We start from the raw sequence: 12012 nt of genomic DNA, 5'->3' as shown, positions 1-12012 counted from the left end.
AAAAATCATAGAACATTATTCATAAAAGTATGACTAGTCTATGAATTGTTCTGTTATGTAACTGTTCTTAGGCAAGCTGCTCAACCTTTTTCAGTTGCAGTTTTCTTTTTGGTAAAGCAAAAAAGGCTGAACTGTAAGAATTCTACAGATTCCTTCTAGACCTAAAACTTTGTGATTTCACAGAATTCCACAATTTATATAATTACTTAAATAACTGTGAATGCTATATAAGACTAAAGAACAGAGCAAATAATAAAAAGTGCCTTTAATATGGCATAAGGTTCAAATTACTCTCCAAATTCTGAATGCTATCTTTAATTTCTTCCTAATTTAATTATATTAGAAGGTACTATGCATGGTAAAATCTCTTTGTGTTGAGGTATAGAACTCAGTGAATTCCAAGAGGCACACTGTACAGATTGCCCACCAATCAGGCATTTCTCCCTTCCTTCTTACTATGGGAATAGGCATAGGAAAGGTGCATATGCATAGGGAATATGCATAGGAAAGGCCCTAGTTCTGGCCTCAGGAGATAGTCATGAAGGTGGTTATCTGAGCAGGTCCTGGTTATCTCAGCAGGTGGTTATCTCAGCATGACATTCCCCTTTAGTCAGTAACTGCTTTGGGTGTGGCCAAGTGTGACCTAGTTCTGGCTAGGCCAATGAGGTAAAGGAACCTACTGGAGGTCTTGTGAGAAAAATTAATGAGACTAAAATGATACTGAAAGAGAAAAAAAGAACACTTACCAAGGTACAATATCAAAATCATTCTGTGACTTCTGAAGGTGATCTTTTATTACTTCCCAGCCTAATTCTATCTTCCTCTTTTTGCAAGGTACACTGTAATCAGTAAGTTCTCTTTGTGTGGTTGTGTAAGACTGAGAAATCTCCAAAGATCTGGAATCTTCATTAAAAACCTGAAAAATAACAAAGGAAAATACATTTAATATTGCTATTATTTCTAATAGTTCAATAGAAAAAAATGTTCCTCTTCAGCTGACAATAAGGTTAGTCATAACGAGTAACAAATTACTGAAATATATGGATATGACATATAGAAATAAACATTTTGCAGATAATAATGGCTGTCTAGAAAGCAGACATTACCAAGTAAAATATTAGCTATACTGTGTGGGAAAATTTACTGAAAGCACCAAAACATCTAAAAGTAAAGAAAAAATTCCAATTTTCAAAAGGATTAAATCATAAATTTAGTGTTAAGAAAATATTTGACAAGTGAAATCATCCTTGCATGGTATCCAAATCTCTAGGGAAAATCTTTACTTAAGAAACATTAAGGCTCAATTTCATTTATTTCTGCTCTAATTTTTACGAATTCTTTCTTTCTACTAACTGGGTTTTGTTTGTTCTTTCTCTACCTCCTTTAGGTATAAGGTTAGGCTATTTATTTGAGATTTTTCTTATTTTCTGAAGTAAGCTTGTTTGCTATAAACTTAGATGTGTCTCATAGGTTTTATTTGTTTTTATTATTTTTTAAATATATACATTTTATTGAAGTATAGTTGACTTAACAATGTTTTCAGTTATACAAATACACATATATTATTTTTGAAATTACTTTCCATCATAGGTTATTACAAGATATTAACTATAGTTCCTTATGCTATACAGTGAACCTTTCTTGCTTGCTACATATGTACTTTTTAATTACAAATCTACCATTCTATTTATATTAAGTCAAACAAATGGAATCAAAATTTCACAATTTTTTTAGTCAGGCAAAGATGCATGTTTTCTAAATTTTTTATATTTATAAATATTTAAAAGTATATATATTAGATAATATATTATAAATATTCATGTGTGTGTATATATATATATACACACACACAAAAGTTTTTCTACTACATTGATAAAGGCTTCAGAAAGAACATAAAAAAAGAGGAGTTGGAGAATATAAACTAAAGGAAACGGGAACAGTGATTATGAAATAGAAAAAGTGAAACAAACTAGATAAAAGTAAAAGATCATTGAATAGTCCAGTTGCTTTTAAACATGACTGCTCTTATAAACTTATTTGGAGCTCTGGAGGAAAAAAAGATACATCTGAGCACTTGTAGTTTTCAAAATATTTGAAGATAATTCTGATATGCAACTGGATTTTAAAAAGAAATACCAGGTTTTTCTACTAGATCCTAGTTTTGATAATACAGAATTCTATTACTTTTCTATGGACCAATCATGATACAATGGTATTAAGTGAGTAATAGTTACATAATCACAATAGTAAAAGATGTTTATCAGTTTTCACAATTAATAGTGAAGTCGCTCAGTCGTGTCCGACTCTTTGCAACCCCATGGACTGTAGCCTACCAGGCTCCTCTGTCCATGGGATTTTCCAGGCAATAGTCCTGGAGTGGATTGCCATTTCCTTCTCCAGGGGATCTTCCCAACCCAGAGATTGAACCCGGGTCTCCCACATTGTAAACAGGCACTTTATCATCTGAGCCACCAGGGAAGTCTTCACAATTAATAGCCAGACATAAAATATAAGATAATTACAATTGCAAGTGCTAAAGGGAACATGATTAACTTAACAATATAAAATAATTACATACAATTTGCGGGGGGTCAAGCAGAGATAAGTAGAAGGGCATACATGCACATGCTTTCATCCACTGAGTCAGTCTGTATCTTTTGGTTGATGTATTTAATCCATTTACATTTAAGATAATTATCAACAGAAGAACCTGGCAGGTTACAGTCCATGGGGTGGCAAGAGTCGGACATGACTTAGCAACTAAACCACCACCACCATCACCACCACCATCAATATGTATGATCCTATTACCGTTTTCTTAATTGTTTGGGGTTTATTTTCTGTAGGTCTTTTCTTTCTCTTGTGTTTCCTGCATAGAGATATTCCTTTAGCATTTGTTGTAAAGCTAGTTTGGAGGTGCTGAGTTCTCTTGGCTTATGTGTGTCTGGAAAGCTTTTGATATCACCATAATATGTGAAGGAGAGTCATGCTGCGTAGAGTATTCTTGGTTGTTAGGTTCTTTCCTTTCTTCCCTTTCGTCATCATACCATTCCCTTCAGGCTTGTAGAGTTTTTATTGAGAAATCAGTTGATAGCCTGATGGGAGTTCCTTGTATGTTATTTGCTGTTTTCCCTTGTTGCTTTTAGTATTTTATCTCTGCCTTTAATTTTTGTCAGTTTGATTACTGTCTCGGTGTGTTCCTCCTTGGTTATCCTTCCTGGGACTCTCTGTGCTTCCTGGACTTGGTTGACTATTTCCTTTCCCATGTTCAGGAAGTGTTCAGCTATTATCTCTTCAAATATTTTCTCAGGTCCTTTCTCTCTCTCTCTGTTCTCCTTTTGGGACCCCTATAATATGAATGTTGGTGCACTTAATGTTTTCCAAGAGGACTCTTAGGCTGTCTTCATTTCTTTTGATTTTTCCCCTTATCTTCTGTTCTGTGGCATTGATTTCCACCATTCTGTCCTCCAGGACATTTATCCATTCTTCTGCCTCAGTTATTCTGCTCTTGATTCCTTCTAGTGTATTATTCATTTCTATTTGTTCTTTAGCTCTTCTAGGTCTTTGGTAAACATTTCTCCCATCTTCTTAATCTTTTCTTCCATTCTTTTCCAGAGATCCTAGATCATCTTCACTATCATTATTCCAAATTCTTTTTCTGGAAGGTTGCCTATCTCCCATCCGTTTAGTTGTTTTTCAGGGATTTTATCTTGTCCCTAATTCTCAGACATAACTTTCTGCTTTTCCATCATGATTAACTTTCTGTAAAATGGTTTTTGTTTTAGCTGCTGTGAGACTGTGCTTCTTGCTTCTTCTGTCTGCCCTCTGATGGATGAAGCTAAGAGGCTTGTGTAAACTTCCTGATGAGAGGGACTGGTGATGGGAAAAACTGGGTCTTGCTCTTGTGGGCAAGGCCTTGCTCAGTAAAGCTTTAATCCAATTATCTGCTGATGAGTGGGGCTGCATTCCCTACTGGTAGTTGCTCGCCTGAGGCAAGCCAGTCTTAGGGTCTATGGGCCCTATGGTAGGGTCAATGGTGAACTCCAAGAGGGTTTATGCCAAGGTGGAACGTTCCAGTGCCCCTGTCCCTGTAGTGAGTCCCTGCCAACCCACAAAGCCCTCCAACACCATCAGGTAGTTTTGGTTCAGTCTCCTATGGGGTCACTGCTCCACTCCTACGGATCTTGGTGAGCACAAAATTTTGTTTGTGCCCTCCAAGACTGGAGTCTCTGTTTCCTCATTCCTTTGGAAGGCCTATAATCAAATCCTGCTGGCCCTCAAGCCCAGATTTGCTGGGAATTCCCAGTCCCTTTGTCGGACCCCTATGCTGGGAAGCCTGAGTTGTGGTTCAGAACCTTCACAACAGTGCAAGAACAACTTTGGTTTTACTGTTCTCCAGTCTGGGTGACCCACCCAGCACATGTGGGATTTGATTTTACCATGATTGCACCCCACCTACTGTCTTGCTGGGGCTTCTTCTGTGTCTTTAGACATGAGATATCTTTTCTTGGAGGGTTCCAGCATACTCCTACCAATGGTTGTTCAATACTTAGTTGTAATTTTGGTGCTCTCACAGGAGGAGTTGCGTGCATGTACTTCTACTCTACCATCTTGAACTGGAAGCCCAGTTTTATTTTTATTTTATTTTATTTATTTATTTTTGGCTGAGCTGGGTCTTTGTTACTATGCCTAGGCTTTCTGTAGTGATGGCAACCAGGGGCTACTCTCTAGTTGAGGTGTCAGAGCTTCTTCTAGTTGAGGTGTCAGAGCTTCTTATGGTGGTGACTTTTCATATTGAAAAGCATGGGCTCTAGAGTGCGTGGGCTTCAGTAGTTGCAATGTGTGGGTTCAGTTGTTTTAGCCAATGGGCTTAGTTGCCCCAAGGCATGTAGTATCTTCCTGGACCAGAGATCAAACCTGTGACCCCTGCACTGGCAGGTGGATTCATAACCACCTTAACTGGACCACCAGGAAAGTCCTCCAACAGGTTTTAGATAAATGAAATAGAGACTAAAAAAAATAATAGAAAACATCATTGAAACTAAAAGATGGTTCTTGAAAAAATAAAATTGATAAAACTTTAGCCAGACTCATAAAGAAAAAAAAGGGAGAGGGCCCAAATCAGTATAATCAGAAATTAAAAAGAAGTTACAGCTAACACCACAGAAATGCAAAGGATCATTAGAGACTACTATAGGCAACTATATGCCAATAAAATGGACAACCTAGAAAAAACAAATTCTTAGAAAGGTACAATCTCCCAAGACAGAACTGGGAAGAAACAGAAAATGTGAACAGACCAATAAATAGCAATGAAACTGAATCAGTAATTTTTAAAGCTCCTAACAAGCAAAAGTCCAGCAACAGATGCCTTAACAAGTGAATTCTATAACATTTACAGACTTAACACCTATCCTGAAACTATTTCAAAAAACCGTGGAGCCACGAACAATTCTGAACACATTCTGTGAGGCCAGCATCACCCTGATACCAAAACCAGACAAATATATCATAAAAAAGAAAACTACAGACCAATATTACTAATGAACAGATGCAAAAATCCACAACAAAATACTAGTAAAAAAAAAATCCAACAATAGGTTAAAAAGATCATACCCTATGACCAAGTAGGATTTATCCCAGAAATTTAAGAATTTCTCAATATTTGAAACGAGTTGCCAGTCCAGGTTCGATGCACGATACTGGATGCTTGGGGCTAGTGCACTGGGACGACCCAGAGGGATGGTATGGGGAGGGAGGAGGGAGGAGGGTTCAGGATGGGGAACACATGTATACCTGTGGCGGATTCATTTTGGTATTTGGCAAAACTAATACAATTATGTAAAGTTTAAAAATAAAATAAAATTTAAAAAAAAAAAAAAAGAAAAAGAAAATCAGTAATATATTATACCACATTAACAAGGTGAAAAATAAAAACCATATGATCATCTCAATAGATAGAATATAAAAAAACTTTTGATAAAACTCAACATCATTTATAATGAAAACTTCCTAGAAAGCAGACATAGAGGAAACACATGGTGAAAAGCTGAAAGCATTCCTCTGAGATCAGGAAAAGAAAAGAATGTCTACTTTCACCACTTTTATATAACATGACTTTGAAAGTCCTAGCCATGGCAATCAGAAAAAAAAAAAAGGAATCTAAATTGGAAAGGAAGAAGTAAAACTGTCACTGTTTTTGTGGATGACAGGATACTATATATAGAAAATCCTAAAGATGTCACCAGAAAAACTACAAGAGTTCATCAATGAACTGGGTAAAGATGTAGGATATAAAAAGAATATACAGAAATCTGTTACAATTTTATACGCTAATAACAAACTACCAGAAAGTGAAATTAAGGAACAATCCTATTTACCACTGCCTTAGAAAGAATAAAATACCTAGGAATAAACCTTTTGCCTACAGGATGCAAAAAGCCTGTCCTCAGAAAACTGTAAGACTGATAAAAGAAACTAAACACAACACAAACAGACAGAAAGATATGCTGTATTCTTGGATTGGAGAAATCAATATTATTAAAATGACCATATTACCCAAGGCAATCTATAGATTCAACACCGCCGCCGCCACCGCCACCGTCAAGTCGCTTCAGTCGTATCCGACTCTGTGTGACCCCATAGACGGCAGCCCACCAGGCTCCCCCATCCCTGGGATTCTCCAAGCAAGAACATTGGAGTGGGTTGCCATTGCCTTCTCCAATGCATGAAAGTAAAAAGTGAAAGTGAAGTCGCTCAGTCGTGTCCGACTCTTAGCGACCCCATGGACTGCAGCCTACCAGGCTCCTCCGTCTATGGGATTTTTCAGGCAAGAGTACTGGAGTGGGGTGCCATTGCCTTCTCCGTAGATTCAACACGATCCTTATCAAAATGCCAATGATGGACTTCCCTGGTAGTCCAGGGATTAGGACTCCATATTTCCACAGCAGGGGTTGGGGGCCGGAGCGGGGAATGGGTTCAATCCCTGATTGGGGAACTAAGATCCTGCATGCTGTCTGTGGCCAAAATAAAATGACACTAATGATATTTTTCCCAGAACCAGAACAAATAACTTTAAAATTTGCATGGAAACACAAAAGTCCCCAAATAGCCAAAATAGTCTTGAGAAAAAAGGACAGAGCTGGAGGAATCACACTCCCTGCCCTCAGACCATACAGACTACAAAGGTTGATAATCAAGAGTATGGAACTGGCACAAAAACAGACACATAGATCACTGGAACAGTGTATAGTCCAGAAATAAACCCTTGTACTTATGGTCAGTTAATCTATGACAAAGGAGACAAGAATATACAATGGAGAAAAGACAGTCTCTTCAATGAGTGGTGCTGGGGAAACTGGACAGCTACATGTAAAAGAATCAAATTAGAACATTCTCCAACACCATATTAAAAAAAAAAAGTTGGATTAAATACCTAAAAGACTGAATACTAAAAAACTCCTAGAGGAAAAGATAGGCGGAACACCCTTTGATATAAATCATAGCAATACTTTTTTTTGATCTGTCTCTTAAAGAAAAGGAAATAAAAACAAAATAAACAAATGAGACCTAATTAAACACACAAGTTTTGAACACCAAAGAAAAGTACCCACAAAACAAAAATACAGCCTACTGAACGGGAGAAAATGTTAGCAAGTGATATGACCAGTAATGGGTTAATATCCAACATATATAAACAACTCATACAACTTATCAAACAAACAAACAACCTGATTAAAAAATGGGCAGAAGGGGAAATTCCCTGGTGGTACAGTGGATAGGAATCTGCTTGCCAATGCAGGAGGCATGGGTTCGATCCCTAGTCTGGGAAGATTCCACATGCCACAGAGCAACTAAGGCCTTGCTCCACAACTCACTGAGCTTGTGTGCTGCAACTACTGAAACCCATGCACCTAGAGTCCATACTCCGTGACAAGAGAAGCCACCACAGTGACAAGCCAGTGTACTGCAATGAAGAGTAGCCCCTGCTCACCACAACCAGAGAAAGCCCATGTGTAGCAACAAAGACCCAGTGCAACCAAAAATAAAATAAATAAATAAGTAAGTTTTTAAAAATAGGCAGAAGACTTGAACAGATATTTTTTTAAAGAGGAAATGCAGATGACCAACAGGAAGAAGAAAAGATGCTCAACATTGCTAATTATCAGGGAAATGCAAATCAAAACCATATCACCTCATCGCTGTCACAATGTTTATCATGGTTATCATCAAAAAGAACACAAATAACAAATGCTGGCAAGGACATGGGGAAAAGGGATCCCTTTTACACTGCTGGTGGGATGTAAATTGGGGCAGCTAATGTGGAAAACAGTTTGATGGTTACTCAAAAGACTAAAATCAGAATTACCCTATAACCCAGTAAAATTCTCCTGGGTATGTAGCTGTAAAAAACAAAAGTACTAATTTGAAAACATATATGCAACCAACGTTTACAGCAGCATTACTTACAACTGAAAGATATGCAAGCAACTTCAGTGTCCATCAAGAAATGAATGGATACACACCCACACACACAAAAGAATACTACTCAGTCATTAAAAAAGAAAGGTCTGCCATTTGCAGCAACACAGATAGACTTGGAAGGCATTTAAATGAAACAAGTCAGAGAAAGACAATATTGTATGATATCAAGTACATGTGGACTCTAAAGACACAACAAACTAATGAATATAATAAAAAAGCTGCAGATGCACAGATACAGAGAACAAACTAGTGGTTACAAGTAGGGTGTCTTAGTTACTCAGTCGTGTCCAACTCTTTGTAACCTCATGGACTGTAGCCCACCAGGCTCCTCTGTCCATAGAATTCTCCAGGCAAGAATACTGCAGTGGGCAGCCATTCCCTTCTCCAGGGGATCTTCCCAACTCAGGGACTGAACCCACGTTTCCTGCATTGTGGGAAGATTCTTTACCTTCTGAGCCACCAGGGAAGAGGTGTACAAACTACTGAGTGGGAGTTTGTAAGGACATATTATACAACACAGGAAATACCGCTAATATTGTGTAGTAACTTTAAATGGAATATAACCTTTAAAAATTGCATTGAAAATAAAAAATTTTTTAAAATTCTTCTACAGAGAAAAAAAACAAACACTAAGCCATCACCTGATGAGCTGGTAAACAAAATGTAATATATCCTTACAACTGAATATTATTCAGTCATAAAGAATGAGATACTGATTCATGGTACAACATAGAAGAACCTTGAATATATTATGCTTAGTGAAAGAAGCCAGACACAAAAGACTGCACATTATATGATTCCATTTATACGAAATGACCAAAACAGGCAAATCGACAGAGGCAGAAAGTAGATTAGTGGCTGGCTGCTAGGAACTGGAAGAAGCAGGGAATTGAAACTGACTGCTAATAGGCACAAAGTTTATTTTGGCAGTGATGGAAAGGCTCTGGAATTAGTGGTGATGGCTGCACAACACAGTGAAAATGCTAAAAACCACTGAATTATATATACTATTTAAAATAATGAATTTTATGCCATATAATTTTTAAATCAGTAGGGAAAAAAAGAAACATATAGGGTTAGGATAACCTTATTTCCTATAGATAACTTTTTTAAGAATGGAAAAGTTCATCATCAGTTTTTACTAAGTTTATATTTGTAAGATAGTTATCTTGTAAGTTAGAAGAGCAATTCTAAATATTTATGGTGCTTTGAAAGGAATCAACACGTACAGAGTAATTTTATAAGCTTTTTACAGGCCTAATAAAAAGGAAAATGAATGGAAAATTTCAAAATGTGACAAGATCTACTATACCTGGTGACAAATATCTGCCATCAATTCAATCAAGTTTTCCTTAACAGCAATATTACGAGATCCTGAAGTGTATTTCCCTCTGCTTCCTATATTACTTATTTCATTAACTAACAAATCATACAGGTTGTGTAAAATACTTCTCCACTTTCTTGATTCATAAGCACCTGTAATATTAAAAAATAATTAAAATATAATCTATATATACAATCCATTTGTAGTGCCAACTTCCACAAAACCATTTTCAGGTAGAAACATTAGAAGACATCTGGTGCAGTCTATTTACTACTAATGGCTCCTCTGACTATATCCTTGACAAGCTCTACTTCCTAATGATGTCCACCTCACACTCAGTTAACTGTATATGCTTTGAAGAGAGAAGAAATAAAAGTTTGATTGAGATTTTGATTAAATTGGCTAGATAAAGTTTGATAAGAATATGGAAGAATTTAAAAAAACAATACAATTAGTACATCCCCTCTTTTATGAGAACCAGCTTCTCTGCAGGCCTTTGTTTAACAGAAAAACATTACCAATTTCTTCAACAAGTGTACAAATAACATGTTATCCAGACACCATATCGTCATCTCTCCTCTTTCCCTAGACTTACTCCAGTCAACTTATGTCTCTTAAAAATGCTTATTCTACAAAATCTCATGAGCATACCAGAATACTCACAATTCTGATCTAATAAGTATGAGGAACAAACAGTGGGGCTATTACTTTCCACAAACAAATAACCTATTTAAAACCTATTAATGAATTTAATTTAATCTATTTAAGAACTTAATATAATCTATTAATGTAGCCTAAAACTGTATTAGCATTTCTGACAGCCTTATCATCTGCCGATTTTCAATTCATCCTAAACATGCATTTAACTAAAACCCTAAACATATCACACCATGCCCTAATAAGCCTAATTTTCATTCTGGTAAGAGCTATATGAAAGATGAAAAACTGAGAAAAGTCACTATTCTTTGACCTATAGTCATTTCATGGGCTATAAATACATCTAACTATGTATACTAGAAGACCGCACAAAACACACACAGCTGATTGTGATAAAGTAAGGTCATTATACTAACCACGATGAACTGACTTAAAAGCTAGTATCAGCAAGAGTCAAAACATAGCCTAATCATGAGTGAACTCATTCAAGTCTGGTTCTACCCACTAAAATTCTTGTCTACTGAATGGAACTACACCATCCAAGCAATACTCTCTTGGTGAAAGATTAACCTAAAGGAATGAAGGGAGGATAAGTCATTTATTTTCAGTTTTCCTAGCAAACAGAAGCCTGGAATAACTATGAGGTTTGAGGCAATATGTATTTATCTTCATTGGGAACTGACATCTAGCTGGTTCAGTCCATATTTATCTATTTTATTTTTCTAATAAAAGCAATACATATGTAGATAAACAAGATCTTGCCTTCTCTGTGTCACACCTCTTAGCGCCTAATTATTACTACATAATCACCTCCTAGAGGAAACAGTGTCTCATCTTTGTACTCCTCATAAAATGCAGAACTGTACTAAACAAATGGCAATGCATGATATGATTTGCTACCACAGTTTCAATTTTTTTCTAAGAAAGTGAAAGATATCCTCATGACTAAGTATATTACCATGCATAACAATCCAGAGGAAGGTCATAACCTCCTGATCATACAGATTTCATACTTAACCCTTTGTATATCAATGAAAAAACAAATTCAAAATAGGAAAAAACTTTCTTTATACCTTTATCTTGAGTTTTGGCTCCCTTTGGATGATGAATATAAATTTGTAGCTGAAATAATTCAATAATTACTTCTTTTAAGGAATTATTAAGTCTCTGTTGAGTCCAAATATAAAGTAAGGTAGGAAGAATTTCATCTCCTAATTCACATACTCGAATTCGAAAGTTAACAGACAAAGTCTTGAGAAAGATAATAAATGCTGCTAAGATATGATTTAGACCTGCAGGGCTCTTTTCTTGGCTGTAACATAAAATAAAAAGACTTAATACAACAGGGGAAAATGCACAAACTGAAGACAGTTATGAAGTTGCACACTGAAAGAAAAAATTTGACATCCAAATAATCTTACTTTCAGACTTGTTCAGGAAAAAATAAAATAAAATAAAATCATAGCAGTATTGCATAGCAACAGCAAAAAACAGTTCTTAATTGGCACTAAGAGATCTGTTCTCTCTCCCTACTGCTAAAGCACTGT

The 12012-nt window shown here is 36.2% G+C and overlaps 1 protein-coding gene across 15 annotated transcripts in view; it reads right to left on the bottom strand.

The window, feature by feature from the left end:
* Window positions 1-12012, bottom strand: part of ATM (ATM serine/threonine kinase) — a 155115-nt gene that overhangs the window by 117925 nt on the left and 25178 nt on the right. For 13 of the 15 annotated variants that reach the window (XR_015141808.1, XM_086339054.1, XM_086339040.1 and 10 more), the window contains 3 exons: window positions 11539-11777; window positions 9797-9960; window positions 747-916 (listed from right to left, as the gene is read on the bottom strand). Coding sequence is in view for 12 of the 15 variants with exons in the window: in XM_086339054.1 (XP_086195180.1) it covers window positions 747-916; window positions 9797-9960; window positions 11539-11777 (573 nt within the window). In the remaining 3 variants the exon portion in view is untranslated. The remainder of the gene's footprint in view (window positions 1-746; window positions 917-9796; window positions 9961-11538; window positions 11778-12012) is intronic. The other 2 variants (XM_086339051.1, XM_086339052.1) reach the window with 1 other exon arrangement.

The sequence above is a fragment of the Bos grunniens genome, chromosome 15 (genome assembly GCF_055505025.1).
Source record: "Bos grunniens cultivar Pamir isolate PY7600 chromosome 15, Bosgru_T2T1.0, whole genome shotgun sequence".
Lineage (NCBI taxonomy): Eukaryota > Metazoa > Chordata > Mammalia > Artiodactyla > Bovidae > Bos > Bos grunniens.
Note: the sequence above shows the minus strand (reverse complement) of the source record. Positions and strands in the feature narration are given on the sequence as shown.